The sequence below is a fragment of the Corvus moneduloides genome, chromosome 2 (genome assembly GCF_009650955.1).
Source record: "Corvus moneduloides isolate bCorMon1 chromosome 2, bCorMon1.pri, whole genome shotgun sequence".
Lineage (NCBI taxonomy): Eukaryota > Metazoa > Chordata > Aves > Passeriformes > Corvidae > Corvus > Corvus moneduloides.
In genome coordinates this window covers 35,725,569-35,742,569 of record NC_045477.1, presented here as the reverse complement: position 1 = coordinate 35,742,569, position 17,001 = coordinate 35,725,569, and the positions used below count along the sequence as shown (strand labels likewise).

The 17,001-nt window shown below is 42.8% G+C and overlaps 1 protein-coding gene across 3 annotated transcripts in view; it reads left to right on the top strand.

The window, feature by feature from the left end:
• Positions 1 to 17,001, top strand: part of ME3 (malic enzyme 3) — a 118,988-nt gene that overhangs the window by 57,034 nt on the left and 44,953 nt on the right. For all 3 annotated transcript variants that reach the window (XM_032099110.1, XM_032099111.1, XM_032099112.1), the window contains exons 2-3: positions 7,352 to 7,485; positions 8,777 to 8,926. In XM_032099110.1, coding sequence (XP_031955001.1) covers positions 7,352 to 7,485; positions 8,777 to 8,926 — 284 coding nt within the window. The remainder of the gene's footprint in view (positions 1 to 7,351; positions 7,486 to 8,776; positions 8,927 to 17,001) is intronic.

The following is a 17,001-nucleotide window of genomic DNA, read 5'->3' as shown; positions in this document are numbered from 1 at the left end:
GATTTCTCTGGGGTTTTTCTTCTCCCTGCCACCTAATTTTTCTGTATATGGCAGTCTTGTTCTCCATGAAGTGATTTTACTCTTCTCCTTTACCAAAAGACACTGAAACCTGTATTTAGACACATCATGCATGTAAACACATTTGTGAATCTAGTCAAAATCAAAAGGAATGTCAGACTTATCTATCTCTCCATAGAGCCAAAGAAATATTTCCATTGGCTTGGCTAGAACTTTGTGAGGATCTTAACATTGCTTTTCTGGGAAGAAGCAAGTGTGCCAAACAAGCTGTTCTTTGGGGAAGTTTGTCTCACTCATCTTTTAAAAACCTGTTTTTCTCAATGCAACAGAATCTTGTTTGCAGACAAAACACATAAGGTGTCTAGCATATAGATTCTTCTTTTTTTTTTTTTTTTTTTTTTTTTTAATAAGGAGGACAAAATGCTTCCCTGGAAGCTGACAAACTGCAGGATATCATAATGAGTTCTCTATTAGCTTTGGTATAGAGCTGCACCCCTGCAGTCTGACATCACAGTTCAGGGCTTGAGGAGTTTAGCACTGCAGTTCTTCCTATGGATTAATGAATAAATCCCTGAAGACATTTGTCTTATTTATTTATTTTATTTATTGAAGAAAACCTCCTGCAACACGTGGGAACAGCACAGCTTTGCTGCTTTTTGCCTGGGACCCTGTCACATCTTGCATCAGGAATGTCCTCACCAGGAAAGCATTTACTTCTGTGAGATAAACTGTGCAGGATCAGGTCCCTCTGACACAGGGACTTTGTCATGTTCCAATTCTGATCAGTCTTACGTTGGTGTAAACCAAAAGTCACTGAGAAGAATAATAGAAATGTAATCCAGTGAAAAAAAATTACTTGCACAAAACAAAAGAGTTTCTTGTAAAACCTCATTAATAGTAGGGACAACTTATGTTGTAATTGAATTAGAGGACCTCATTAAAGATGGCTCCCCAGGATCTAAAACAAACACAAAGTTGAGTTGCTTAATTATCATTGTCTTGGAGTTTTTAATAGTGTTTCCAGTCTCTGTGGGAGAGGAAAGAAGAACAATATGAAAGGATTAGAAATCCACTATTATATCATTTTGTAACAAAGGGGGTGGCTGAGAGTGAGGGATTTTTCAGCTAGTGACTGTGAACTCAGAAAGAGGAATAGACACTGTGAGAAGAGTTTGCAAATCACAGTCAACAAAAGGTTTGTCCAGCAATAACTACTGAGAAAGCACAGAGGGGCTTCTTATTTCCAGGTTTCAGAGATATCTTCCCCATACCCCAAAGCATCATAGGTTTAGGTTTTTCCCAAGCTTAAGAGCACAAACACATCCAAATTAAAGGTAGTATGAAGCTACAAGACTTTTAAAATGAGAAAATAAAGGATTGTCCCCCCTTCACTCTTTTTATGCAAATAATATTTTTGATACAGCTTTTCCAGGGTGGAATGCAGTGCCTCTCAGTCCATCCATATCAGGAAGAGAAGCTTGAGAAGCTGAGAGGGAGCACTGTGAAGAGCCTTATCAAGTCAGTTGGAGTCAAGGAGGTCACAGTAGGATTTGATCTCTGCAGAAAAATCTTTCTCAGTGTAGAAAATGGATGTTTTCTGCCGTTGCTCTCTGCTCCCCAGCCCATGTGCAGTCTCAGTGGGGATTAGTTTAGCTTCTGGTGCTGATCCCTCATGGGAGGAACTTTTGCTTGCAGATAGTCCAAGTACATCCCAACTGTAAAACTGGACAGGTGCAAATATCTATGGAAAACACATTACAGGAAAAATCTGTATAGAATAAGCTTGTTAAGTTCCTTAACTACTAGGTCTTCCCTAGCCTGGCTGTTAACATACTAATTATAAAGGAGAAGTAGATTAACTACACATGCTCTTGCAGCCTGCATTGGTGATCCCTGTGTGTCTGTATTTCCCCCATGTGCCCTTCCAGCACTCTGCTCTAGTCAGACTAGGACGTTCCCAGTTCCAGGGACTGTTGCCAAAGGGTTGGAGATGTTCACTTGTTTACTCAGCTCAGAGACTGCCAGAGCAGCTTTCACTTGCATGGATGAGGGATGTGGTCCCAAAAGTTTCCTGAGAACTGCAGCTGGAGTCCCAGCACCACAGAGGGCAATGGCCTGGGATTGTACAAACTGCATAAACCCCTTGGTCTGGCCATCCAAGAAGTCCCACAGCCCTCCCTGTGCTGTGGCTGCTCATTGCTCTCTAGAGCACACGGATATGGATAGATGCAGTAAGCCAAGGCTTTGCTCCAAAAAGGTGCTCAGGAGCTGGACATTATCTGAGCTACACTGGACTTTGGATGTTCTACACTAGGTAAAGCATAATTCAGCCCCTGATTAGGCACCCATTACATTAAAAACAGTTTCCTGATACCAGGAACTATTATTTATGTCCTTGTTCCCACCTACAGAAGACTGATCTATAATGAGTAAATTATAAACACAAGCCTTGCTAGCATTCCTCCTGCTTGTATCCAGCCCTGAGTGAAACACCCCCTTCTCACTGCTAGAATGTGCAGGCAGTGATAAAACTGATCATTATCTGTGAATTGGCTTCACCCTTCAGTTTCTGAAATACGTGTTTTTTATGGGGTTGAACTGCAGAGGTACCTGCCACATAACCGATGTGGTGCTGTCAGCAGTAAGAAAACAGAAGCATTTGAGGTTCTTTGCAGTAAGCCTTTCTCCGAACAAAACCCCTCACTTAGCCCCTATGTAGTGTGAAGCCTTGTGGGCAGCTGATATTTTTGCCTTTGTTTTTGGTTAGTGACATAGCATCTGCCCTCTCCATGCCAACTCATTTCCAATATATTTAAAATTGAATTGGTGCACCTGGCTTTAGCTCTGCAAGGTTGTGGCTCATCATCTAATCATTAGACCTTTCAAGACCAAAAAAAGAGAGGTACAATATGGCTTTCAGGCAGTCTTAAAAAAAAAATCCAAGTCTAAAAGCTTTAATCTTAAACACAGCAATACCTCAGTGAATTTGAGCTTTTGATCTGAGGCAGAATGTGCTTCCAGATTCATTTCACGCTGTGCTGTTTCAGTGAATATAACCACCTCACCATGGGGTCCTACTCCTAGGCCTTCACAGAAACTTCAGAAAGCAGCCTTCATGTTAGAGCTGGCAATTTCTGTTCTGCTCCCAACCCTGCCACAGAGGCACTGGATGATGGACCAGCTCTGTACTGAAAAGTGTTTTGGAGATTTAACTGGTTGTGAAGGCAGCAAGTTCCTCATCACACGTGTTTGCGATTGCTCCAGTACAAAGATGCTTATTCTGGTATAGCTCATTCAGATAAATGCAGAACTGCAATAAATGCAGAACTGCAATGAATTAGAGATGTTGTGTGTCACTATTGCCATGCTTAGCCTTGGACTGTTAACAGCACAACTGTGGTCGTGTTTAAACAGTTTGAGCTGCTCCTGGTCTTGTGGGATGGTTGGAGATGTCATTCAGGCAGAGCCCAACTCACCAGAAAACAAGAATGGGTTACAATAGTGGCCACTCAGGCTGTCATTTCTGTAAGGCATCATGGTATTAATTTGAATAGAAATTAGGTGAAGTACAGAAAGTTTTTCTTGTATTGGACATGTGACCATTTGATGAAATACTAAAACTTCTCACTATTTTATTGTGTCGAAAATCACTGAATGGACTTTATTTCCTATTGAAAATTAGCACAAGAAGAATATCAGTGGTTGGATACAGAAATGCCTAGGATGCTGTGTTTCTGCCTTTTCTACCCCTTTCAGAAGAATAACTACTGCTGGTTTACTGTGTTTGCTAGCTTCGCTTCTGTTCTAGGGTATGAGCAGGGGTCAGGTCTGACACCCTGATCATCCAACCTGTGATGTGACTTTCTCTAGACAAGCAAGTAAAGTATTTACTGCCAAATATTTCTGTCTCCCATTATCTGTCCTCCACATTCAAAGGTCACAGAAAGTAAATGGTTTGAAATTGTATTCTTTTTTACCCGTTCATTGTAGATTAACTTTGACATTCACAGTAGCTATATTTATCCTGCTGTGATATAATATTGACAATGTAAAGCCAAATACTGACACAGAGCTGATGTCCAGTGTTGATCTTGGTCTAGTATTTCAGAAGTCTTCAGCCTGGAGAATGCAGATGATTACAAGTTTTCTGATGAGAATGTATTGCCTTTTTTTTCAATTCAGAAATGATGACTTGGAAAAACTCAAACTTTATCTTGTGGGAATGTACCAGTTCTGCTATGAAACTCATTTGGGGGAAGGTTTCTCCTGTCCAGGAAGGAAATTTGGGTCAGAAATGTCAGGCATTTCAGCAGAAACAACCATGTCCTGGGTACAACATTCACAATGACCATGGAGACCTCAATGCTGTTTCTGGGCTTGGCAGCAAAATCCTGGCCTGCTGCCTCCCAGGCAACTGCTGACTCCTCATCTGCTGGCTGGAAGAGGAGCAGTTCCTCTCTGCTATGCTCTTACAGCAAAGATTTTTGAAAATACTTGACTCTATCCTGATACAGAGCAGAAAAAAACCCTATGAAAATGCTTGTGAGATAAAGATTGTTTTCAGCTATCCTGGAGGCTAAATATTTTATAAAATATATGAAGACTTTTTTTCTTTTAGTTTGCATTAGTGCACGTTTTACTAATGAAAGGAGTGTCACAGTATGTATGTACAAAGCATGGATCTGGCTAACAGGAAAAGTAGTTTCAGTCCTTCCTTCTGTCCAGGCACAGGTTCCTTGGCATTGCTGATAGTTTGCTGCTATGAGATCAAGTGACCCAGTTATTTTTAAGCCAGGTACTTCCTCTTGCTGATTAACCATGTGACTGCACACATGCTCATACTGGCACAACCACTGGGATGGCACAGGGATGGGAACAAGCAACAGGAGGGGAAAGAAGGCTGCCAAAACCAAGTTCATCAAGATATGTCCTCAGTTTTTCTTTTGCAATGATAATAACAGTTATTTTTCAAAGAGAAATGCTAAATCCATGGTGGAAAACAGCAGTTTAACAGCTATGCAGCCGTAAAGCTGCTCATTAATATTTTGTCAAGCATGTGTCTGTGTGCTTGAGTAGCTGTAGTTCAATAATTACAGATTTTGAATATTTCACTGCCAGCTGTTCCTGAAGATATGAGCCAGTTGGTTAGTTACGGGTGAAGTTTTCATTAGGATTTAAGCTCCTTAGGCACTCCTGAAAATGTTTTCTGCCATCCTGCTGTCTAATCTCCTATCAGCATAGCAGAAATACCATTAATTAAAGACTGTTACAATCTTCTTCACAGACTGCAGGATGCATTTACCATTGCTGTTCATCGGGCTGAGTCCAGCACAGGGCCCTGCTGGTGGTCTGGAGCATCAGCCCCTGCGTGCACAGGAGCAGGACATGCTCAGGCTTTTGCCTAGGAAGTGTGACCTTGTCCTGTAAGAGCAGGGTCATCCTACAAAGTCTAGCACTTGAGCTCCAGCTGTGGGACAGTGTCAGTTACTTAATAAGGCTTGTGGCACTCTATGTGCTACTTGTACTTAAAACAAAAGGTTCACACTGAGAAAGCATCCTGCATGGCCTGTCTGTCTTCTGCACTGCTAATATGCCACTAATAAACTGTGTCTGGTGGTAAACTGGTAGGTAACTGAAGTGGATGAGTTGGGTACACTATGCAGTATCCAAAATCTTTGCTATCTAGATGTTAGCAAATGTGAAGCCCATCTACAAGGAGGGCTGTGAGGAGGATCCAGAGAACTACAGACCTGTCAGCATGACCTTGGTGCTGGGGAAGGACATGGACTAGGTTTTCTTGAGAGCCATCATGTGACATGTGCAGGACAACCAGGGAATCAGGTCCAGGCAGCATGTGTTTGTGAAAAGCAGGCCATGCTTGACCAACCTGATCTCCTTCTATGACCAAGTGACCCAGTTAGTGGATGAATGAAAAGTTGTGAATGTTGTCTACCTGGACTTTAGTAAAACTTCTGACACTGTTTCCCACAGTGTTCTCCTGGAGAAACTGGCTGCTCATGGCTTGGACAGATGCACTGTTTGCTGGGTAAAAAGCTGGCTGGATGGTTGAGCCCAGAGTGGTGGTGAATGGAGTTAGATCCAGCTGCTGGCTGGTCACCAGTGGTGTTCCCCGGGGCTCAGTAGTGGGGCTAGTCCTGTTCAGTATCTTTATCAATGATCTAGATAAGGGAGTGAAGGGCACTTCATTAAGTTTGCAGGTGACACCAAGTTGGGTGGGAGTGTTGAGCTGCTGCAGGGCAGGAAGGCTCTGCAGAGGGATCTGCACTGGCTGGACTGATGGGCCAAGGAAAATTGTATGAGGTTCAACATAGTGCAGTGCTGAGTCCTGCAAGGCCAATGGCACCCTGGCCTGTATCAGCAATAGTGTGGCCAGCAGGACCAGGGCAGTGACTGTCCCCCTGTACTGGGCGCTGCTGAGGCCACACCTAAAATCCTGTGTTCAGTTCTGGGCCACTCACAAGAAAGACATTGAGGGGCTGGAGCATGACCAGAGAAGGGCAACGGAGCTGGGGAAGGGTCTGGAGCACAAATCCTGTGAGGAACAGTGGAGGAAAGTGGGGGTGTTTATCCTAGAGAAAAGGAGGCTCAGGGGCCTTGTTGCTCTCTACAACCACCCGAAAGGCGGTTGTAGCCAGGTGGGGGTCGGTCTCTTCTCCCAAATAACAAGTGATAGATAGGATGAGAGGGAACAGTCCCAAGTTGCACCAAGAAGGGTTTGTATTGGATATTAGGAAAAATTTCTTCATGTGAAGTGTCATCAAGCATTGGAAAGCTGCGCAGGGAAGTGGTGGAGTTACCATACCTGAAGGTATTTAAAAGCCATGTAGATGTGGTGCTTACGGCATCATTTAGTGGTGGACTTGGCAATGCTGGGTTAATGGTTGGACTTGATGATCTTTGAAGTCTTTTTCAGCCTAAATGATTCTATGATTCTAAACATGTTATGTGATTTGTAAAGGAGTATGCTGGGCTTCCAGGAAGGCCATGGAAACTAGTAGGCATGAGCTAATGAAGTAATATAAAAGAGTATGAAATGAAAGAAACGCTAACAATATGTATACTGTAAAGTTAAAAACACTATAGAAATAAACCAAATTCATATGGCAAGAGTGTGAGTCATTAAAGCACTGCTGGTGTTGGACAGCTAATCCAGAAGCTGTAGGTCTGGGTGGTCTGGACCTCACACTCTCTGCAGGGCAGAACTGCCTCTAGGCCCACAGGGGCTGTATTCTGTTGCTTGCTTTCTTCTTGGATATCCTAGCTGATAGTGCATATCATGCCGTTTGAATGTGTCTTCCTTTTTTCTTCACAGGGAATGGCTTTTACACTTGAAGAAAGGCTACAGCTGGGAATTCATGGCCTCCTTCCTCCTTGCTTCCTGAGCCAAGACGTTCAAGTCCTTCGTGTGATGAAAAACTTTGAAAACAAATCTAACGATCTAGACAAGTATGTCAAAAACATCTTATTTCTTCTCCCTTTCCCCTTTACTTTTCAGTTCTTTAAAGCCTCAAGGAAAAATTGTGGATTCTGCTTCAATTTACAGATTTCCCTCTGAGTCACTTTTTTCCAGCTGTACATACTCTCCAGCAGCAGAATCATAAAGTAGTTCAGGTTTAAAGGGACTGTAAAGATCATCTAGTTCCAAACCCCCTGCCAAGGGCAGGGACACCTTCCACTTGACCAGGTTGCTCAAAGCCCCATCCAGTGTGGCCTTGAACACTTCCAGAGATGGGCCATCCACAGCTTCTCTGGGCAATCTGTGTCAGTGCCTCACCATGCTCACACTCAAAAATTTCTTCCTAGTATCTAATCTAAATCTACCCTCTTTCAGTTTGAAGCCATTCTCCCTTGTCCTATCAATACATGCCCTTGTAAAAAATCCTTCTCCAGCTTTTATTTAGTCCCTCTTTCAGTACTAGAAGTTGCTAGAAAATGTCCCCAGAACAACCCCAGCTCTCTCAGCCTGTCTTCACAGTAGAGGTGCTCCAGCCCTCTGATCATCTTCATGACCCTCCTCTGGACCTGCTCCAACAGGTCCACTGATGTTACTTTTTTCTACCACTATGTAACTAGAGAGTTCTGGTATACTTTGGGTACAAGAAAAAAGCAGAGCACTGAAGGTAGAGTGAACACATGTACTGCATGTACTTGTCTGTATGGTAATCAATATATTCACTAAAACACTGGATGGAAGAACAGAAAAAAACTGTCAGTGTGTAGGAAAAAATAAAAAAAGCCAGAAGCAATAATGTGTATTGACTAATCTTTCTGTTTCTGAGTTTTCACTGCATCCAGTATTGTTCTTTAGGGTTATTGATGGAAGATGCTGTTTGATTCCTGCTGTGATGGACAGTAGGGTTTGCATCTCCACCTCTCTCAGCTGCCATTGATCTGAAGACTGAGGCAGCAGGACTCTTACCCTGTAGACCAATTGCATTGGTTTTTCTGTGTCACAAATACCTATGTTAATCTTGAAAATTATATACTGATAGCTGCCTAAGACGCCTTTTGATGCAAATTTCAATATTCTAAGGTTGTGCATGGGTGTGATTGAGGATGGTGGAGCTGGCCAGGCCCTCTGGGAAAATTTGCTCCAAGTATCTGCTCATGATGCAGCACAAGGGAGTGTCAGGGCTCAGGAGAACTGAGTGCATACTGAGTGAGCCAACAACTGCTCTTTGTGAAACTGTGAACAACCATAAATACTGATATATAACTATTTTGTTTTACTTTAAAGGTATATTGTTCTTATGACATTGCAAGACAGGAATGAGAAGCTTTTTTACCGAGTGCTGACCTCTGATATTGAGAGATTCATGCCCATAGTTTACACCCCAACAGTTGGCCTGGCTTGTCAGCAGTATGGTTTGGCTTTCAGGAGACCACGGTGAGTGAAGAGACTGTGTTTGCCTTTTTTAAAATTTCATATGAATGTTTCTTTTGTATTGACACCATCTTTATGTGGGTGGCCCAAATCATCTAAAACTCAATCCCTCATCAAAAAGTGGACCAGCAAGCAGCTTCGTGTGTGTACATTTGATGATGAGTTGGGGAGTTGAGAATAGCTCTGACTTCTTCCTATAAACAGTGAACAGAGTGGTTTTGTTCTCAAACAGTGCTGTACAGTCCCCAAACAGCTCGCTGAACTTAGGGCTGCACCCCTCCCCATCTGCTGTCTCAGGAGCACTGAGTGCCCTCTGCAATGCTGTTTGAGTAATTGTTGGGTTTTGGATACACTGTGCTACTGTGCTGATTTTGAACTTTTGTATGCACTTCCACAAACTACCCCACTAGAATCATTTTCATAGATGATGCTCTGCATCAGTGCCTTCCTCTCTGCTCAGAACAGTCACTGTGTAAATTCATGCAACATTAAACACTCTGTACCATGTTGGAAGACCCCATTCTGCATAATTCTTTTTAATGATTAATGCTTAGATAAATCCCTTGTTAGCTTTCTGAAATACATTTTAGTCCTAGCCTGAAAATTCAATGGTACAGTTCAGTTTTCTTTGCAAGCTTTTAAATTTTTTTGTCCTTGAAATGGACCAGTAGTCAGATGAACATTTTAGCTTTTGCTATAGAAATATGCAAAGTAAAGGAATGGAATAATACCATTTTCAAAGCATTTCACAAGCATGAGATTTGACTGCAGTTTCAGCTGAGAGTAGCGTTACAGGTGGGGGCAACTGAGGCAAATTGTACTATCTGAGTCTAGGTCACACAGGGTCCCTGAAGCACACCTCAAAGACATAAGGACTGTGCAGACAGATAATTAATAACATTTTATGTATGAGATTATCTTGGTAAACCTGCCTGCTTCCTGCTTGTCATGAAAATTCCTAATAAAGCCACTGTATTCCTTCACACGAGCTGCTCCTCAAGATTGCTTTTTGGCCTGTGTCTATGCTAGGTAATTGTGTTCTGTGTCCTGATGTGCAACTTGTGGATCTACTGGGCTGGGGTGAAGTCATTCATCTAGTCAAGCCTTGATCGTATCCCCTCCTCCTCCTCAGTGTGTATGAGGAAACCAGAGAAGGATCTGCACTCTGTACAAGGGGAAGACACTTACTTCTTGTGGGCAGGAATAAAAGGCAGCAGAGATAAGAGAGTCCAGATTGTGTCTCCAGGTGTTGAGCTGTGAGCACTGTCAGTCAGGGAAGAGCACACTGCTGGTTCTCAGCTAATCAATATTCATACAGCAATTTCTGCTGTACAGCCACTGTGTCTTTGCCTCCTGGCTGCTTTTACCTTGTGATAAGTTAAAACAATATTTGGGAGCTTTGCTTCTTCTATTTTCATCCATTATTATCTTCAGGAAAGCAGGGATGTCTTTCCACATACTGAACTCTTTCTGCAGTTGTTGCTGTTGGAGAACTCCCCTTCCTGTAACTCATGCCTTTCTCATGTTTTAAATCCACATTATTTTACCAATGCGATAGGAATGTCTCATAGTCTGACAGTTTTGCTGCTAAATTTGGGCTGGGTCTTTTCTGGATTCCAGCCCATGGTGGCTTCTTCAGGAAAGAGCAAATGACCATGTCCTTGGTACACTGGATTTCCTGTGGTGGGGAGTTTGTTTCCCTAAAGATACAGAATGAATTTCAGCCTAGCTTCAGGTTTGGTTGTAATCAAGGTTGTTTTAGCAGAAGAATGTTTTTGTTGCAAAAAGAAAAGAGTTCTCACATCATGTAAAGTGATGAGACTAAAGTAGGAAGTGTTCACATGTGCTTTTTTTTTCAATCTGACTCTTACTTTCTTGGGTTATATATTTTCTGTCCTGGAGCGTATTACATACATTAGGAGTTGGCCTGCAAGACAAATAATTCAAGGTAGGATGCTAGTACTTCTGCTAAAATCATTGGGACCAGCAGATTTAGGGATCTCGTTAATAAAGATCTAAATCTGAATTTTTAGCTCTTCCCATCCCATTATCTGAAGCTGCACTGGCAGTCTGAAGAGCTGATTCTTCTAACCTAATTTTATTTGTATTGGAAGGTTTTTAAAACAAAATGGCACTCATATAAATATATTTTACTGGTGTTTTAGGAAAAGCAAGCACCTGGAACGGGAGAGGATGTCCAAGCCCTTCAATTTTGCTCTGCCATCACAGGAAGCTTTAACATTTATCCTTGTTCACTAACTAATCATACTTTATTTTAAATCCGCAATGAAGCTACCCTATGTAGCCCATTCCATTAACTCTCATATAAATAGAAAGCACTTTTCCTCTAGTATATAACCTAAATGTACTTTGCCAACATCACCCTCTCTACAGCAGCCTTTTCTCAGTAGAAGACTGTTCAGTCTGGTGGTTTTCTTACCTGTAGTTTGTGCTGCTCTGCCCTGGTGTTCTCACTCTGGAGTGTCCTTTTTGGCTGCACTTCTCCTGAAATGCACCACAGGAGGGCAAGCACTGCTTTGCCCCAGAGGACTGGCAGTATGGAAGAGGTCGGAGCAGTCAGTTTAGTTCTGCTTACACATCCCAGCGGGCCCTCACCTTTATTGGCATTACCTGAGGGCTCTGGTCACTGTAATTCATTTTGTCTTCTGCCTGTGAATCTTTTCTTTGAGACAACTACCACACCACATACATGCCACTCTAGAACTGTGCTTAGCATTTCTCCTCACTCTGTGTCCTGCTGTGAGCTCTGTTCTGTTGGGTTAGGGTCATTCTCTCCAGAGAATCAGTGTTTCTAAACTTCTCCTCTGGAGTGCCACACCTCCCAGCCCGGCTCTTTGGGCAACAGATAGCTGATTTGAATGTTTGCTGTAGCAATTACCTTTTTATCCGAACTGTCACATTTAGTGCTGTTAAACCGGCAAGAGAAATGAGATAGCTCCATTTTCAAACTCCACGTGGTGCTCCAGCATGGATGGATGTGCCCATATAGCACAGCTTATTGTGCGGTCTGTCTGTGGCCACAGCAGCAGCAACCTTTGGACACAATTAGCTTCTCTCCCATCTTGGAATCTTTCTCAGCTGCAATAGTGCTTGGCTTTATACTTGAAGGTTGAGCCTGGAAGGATTAAAGTGCAAGTAACTTGCTTAAAAAGCAGATCTTGTACAACAACATCTGAAAACAGTCCTAAGATGTCCAGGAGGGCTTCTCTCAGAATCATTTATCAGAACACATTTATCTGTGTTTGCATGGCTGCAGATTTTGTTAGTCAGATACTGTTGTTGTAATTGCAGGACTCAATGCCTCTTTTCCCTTTCTTAGTCTTTATATACAAACCCTTAATGGGTGAACCTCTAACCTGCACTTTTACGGGGCCAGTGGATGGAATTCTCCTTCCAGGTCAAGGCTCCATCATACTCCCTGCTAGCAGATTTATCTGCTCCAAATGGAATCAGACACTTGGTGTTCTTTTCTTTCAAAAAGCTATCCAGCCAGGATTTCTATATTTAACAGTAGAAAAGAGCTACTAGGAACAAAAACACTTGCAAACATTCGACTCTTCTCATGCTTATCTATGATGCCCACAGTTTCCCCACTTCTTCTGGTGGGCCAGGCATAGCTCCTGATGCCCCAGCAGGTTCTCTGCCTTCCCCTGCCTTTCTTTGTACTAGTTGCTTTAAATTCTTCAGGCAGGATATTTTTTCCCATTGGCCTCAGACTTCTTCCTATGTGATTAAGCCTCAGAGGTTTAGAATGACTGAAATAGAGGCGGAACCATAAAATTATTAAAAATTACATCCAGGCACTGTTGCCTAAGAGATCTGAAGTTTTTGCTGGAAGGTGTCTGTGTTGAATACATTTTTCCTATCTTGTTTTCCAGCCAGCTCCCTGGTGAGTTAACAGTATTTGTTTATTTAAAGCCATGTAATAAGCATTACAACCTTCAGGCTAAAGTACAGTTTCATTTTTTATTTTGAATTTTTGAAATAAAAAATATAAATTATTATGTAATTTGTAAGTACAGGTTGAAGTACTAAGCAATAGCACCTCTTTTGCAGTAATGATTAAGAACCCCGTCAAAATCTCTCTTCTGTGATCAAACCATGTATAATAAGCATAAAAGAAGAGTAACATGTCCAAAGAGAAGTCTTCCTAAGCACAGGTCCTGTCTGCAGCTGTGGCCAGTAAAGGGAGGACTACAGGACTAGAATAGGTAAACATGCTCACTTTTTGGGGACTTCTCAGGTTATGCTCCTCCTCATTTTGTGTCTTGTGGTTGCAGTTTTGTTATGAAAATCTGTTGCTCCCTTTGACTCACAAGTTCTGTAGTGGTTGTGAGGGGACGCAGATGTATGCACATTATCAAGGCCAAAGGATGTGACTGGAAATAAGAGTCCCAAGGTGACAAGACTTGTTTCATATAAAGAATATATCTTCTGCAGTGTATGATGATCAAGGGTGATCCAGACTTAAGGGAGATTTCTTGCAGTTGTACCGCTTCAGGTCCTTTGTCTGCACATGTGCAGATTTGCAGTCTGTCTCCTGCAATCCATCCCTGGCATCCCCTCATCATCCCCTCCCACCACCCCTGTGCCTCCACAGATGTCCATGCTGCTGTGTAATGATGGTTCAAGGATAAATCGGGGCCGATCCAAGTCCTTTTTGGGCCAGGCTGGCAGTAATCCAAATAGCCAGTTCACTGCCCCCTGGACAGGAGCTGTGCTGACACGCTGAAGAAGAAGCCAGCTGCTCAAGGCCTGGGGAGGGCAGGCTCACTTATGTTCAGCAGCAGCGATAATACAATTAGCTTCAAGCAAAGGACAGGCTATCCTAGGTACTGAGGAACATGGGCCTTGGAAGTGTTTGCTTTTCAAAGCCCAGGGATGCCTTATCCTCATCAGAAATTTGGTAGATGGAAAGAATGAAATGTAACAAAGCAGGGCTTGCAACTTTGAGATGCTAAATGAAGGAAGGAAGGAGGAATCTTTGTTCTTTGGTCCCACTAACAGATAGAGTCGCCACTTCCTTAGGAAATGCTTCTACCAACCCTATAGGCTTTCAGACTGTGGTTGAGAGTCCTTTTTTCTTTAGACTAACGATACAAAGCCTCTACAAAGAAAAGTACATAGTAGTATTTTGGTTTCTTTCCTTTTTTGCTCTTTTTTTCAATGTAAAATGTACTTAATGAATATCATGGGGATTCTTATGGAGCACAGGACTGAACATGTGCAATGCCATTTAAAAAGTATGTTTTAAGCCTGAGGATCTGTTCTAATTGCGACAGTATCTTTGAAAGATACTACACTTCTTCACAAAGAGATAGTAAAGAGGAAACTCAGGGCATGGAATCAGGGTTTTATTTCTTCTGTGATGGTGAGGGATAGTTTATTACAGTGGCATAAGACCACAGTCTCTCAAGACACTGGTTAATTCATAAGCATAGTGGTATTTGAAAGTATGAAGTTGTCAGCTACTCCTCAAAAGCTTTTGGGATCCCCTGAGAGTAGGACTGGAAAAGGCTGGTGTATCACCACTGGAGAAGGGTTATGAGGACAGAAAAAACTTGCCTAAGCTCACTTTTTTTCTACAAACATAAATATCCTTGAGGACTACTTGCAGAACAATGAAAAACATGTTGGGATTAAGCCGAACCTGGAGAAAGCTAACAGGATGCAGATGGTGTGAAAATTAAGTCTGACAGAATAATGATCTGTGTCTCTGATGAAAAATGAGTAAATGAAACATCAGTCAATCTACAGAATTGTCCTGTCAGCAGGTCTGGCTCCGCTGAGTGGCTTTTTTTGTGGTGTTGTGCCGTCTGAGCAGCAGGAGGGAAAGTTACCTGCCATTTCTGGACACTTTAAGACCAAACCAAATGGAATTAGAACAAAAGTGTAAATCCCATAAACTTGTCCCTAACTACAGAATTGTCTACACTCCCTCTTCTATAAAACATTGGAGACCAGAAGTGAGTGGGAAGACTGGGGTTTGGATTCTTGTCCTGAAAGTTTGTTTTGAAACCCCTCTAGACAATCTCTACTTCTTGTAAAAACACTCGTTGTAATACCGTCTCGTGTTGCCACCAGTCTGGTTCAGCCTTCTTCCAGAGGCAACTGAGTCAGTGCATGAGAAGAGGAATGTGTTTAACACTGTGTTTAGGTAGCATTGCCACAGGTGCCCAAAGACTGGTCTTGGAACAGACTGAAGGGGAGGGAATGTCTGTGGAAAGTCTCATGGAGACCACGTGTAGTCAGAAATCCATGAAGAGGTTAGACATAGGTGGGAGACAGTCGTTGGTATGGGACAGGATTATTGAATGGGGGCGGGGGGGAGGGAAGACCATGGTTGGAGTAGGTGAGGAGAAAGTAGTTCATGCAGAGGGAGCCCAGGGCTGCTGAAAACGGCTCAGCCTGTTAGGAACTTCTGAGAGCTGACAAAGTAATTCAAAGTTTCCCACTGCTCTCTCTCTCCCCACTTTCTTCAGGCAAGTCTTTTCAGTATGCTGTACCCCTATCCTTGTCCCTTCTCTGTTTCCACTTCACTGAAGTGTTTTTCAAAATGGGGAGACAATCACAGATTGGCTTGTGGGCATACAAAGAGAAGAGCTGGTGTATCAGTCCTGATCTGATGTTCCATGGAGGCTGGGGAATGGGATGGACACTGTTGGTGTTGTGACTTGAGTTACTGCATTGCAATGAGTGAAAAAGGGAGTGAAAAAGGACTTAGCTCTGTTTTTTTTCATTAGAAAACCAGTCAGCACTCCTTGTTCCGTATCTCCAGTCTTCTGTCTCTCCCTCTCTCTTTTCCTCACATTTCCTAAGAAAAATGTGTGTGCACTGGCTGTAACAACCGTGAGAAGCTTCTATGGGCGTAAAATGTCAGGCACACAGAAGTTAACAGCAAATCTCATGTTAATTTATGAAGGTCAGGCTTTCTGCTGCTGTCAGAGGTGATTTAGATTTAAGTCTGTTGAAATTCCCTGATTTACCAGGAGAAGCTCGAAGGAAGAGGTGGAGTTGTCCAAAAGAAAGAGGTTGACCTGGTGAAGGAAATACAAGAGAATGTGTTCACCTTTGATCTGGCATAAATCTATGCTGCTGCCACAAGAAGCAACCCCACCTCAAACAAAAAATGCCAAAGACAGGGAGGAAGGAGGAGAATTATTTAGAATAATGAATACCAGGATGTAAGTTTGAGGGGAAATGATGCTGACTATCATGAAAACCTTGTACAGCAGTATCTATTGGGCTGTGGAACAGCCATGGATTGTGCCCAGAAAGCCAACTGTGTCCTGAGCTGTACCCAAAGCAGCGTGGCCAGCAGGGCAAGAGAGGTGATTCTCCCCTCTGCTCTCATGAGACCTACCTGGAGTGCTGTGTCCAGCTCTGGGGCCCCCAACACAAGAAGGACATGGACCTGTTGTAGAGAAAGTTCAGAGAAGGCCATAAGATGCTCAGATGGCTGGAGATCCTCTCCTGTGAAGACAGGCTGAGAGAGCTGGAGTTGTTCAGCCTGGAGAAGGGAAGGTTCCAGGGACACCTTAAAGCACCTCACAGTACCTGAAGGGGGCCAACAGGAAAGCTGGAGAGGGGCTTGCACAAGGGCATGTAGTGGTAGGATAAGGAGCAGTGGTTTTAAACTGAAAGAGGGTAGGTTTAGATTAGATATAAGAAGTTTCTGACTGTGAGGGTGGTGAGGCACTGGCATAGGTTGCCAAGAAAAGCTGTGGATACCCCATCCCTGGAAGTATTTAAGGCCAGATTGGATGGGGCTCTGAGCAACCTGTTTTAGGGGAAGGTGTTCCTGCCCATGGCAAGAGGTTTGCCATGATTAGATGGTGTGCCATGGTTAGATTATCTTTAAGATCCCCTTCAGACCAAACAATTCTGTGATCCTATGATTCTATTACCTGATTATGGAAGAATTTATATACAAGCTGCTGCTATTTTCTGGTTTTGCTGCAATTTATGGCAAAAGTTAGATTTTTTTTATTATGTGGATTCACTAAAAGTATAACAAATTATATTTCATTTATCTGGAAGCTGACTTCTCTGGTATT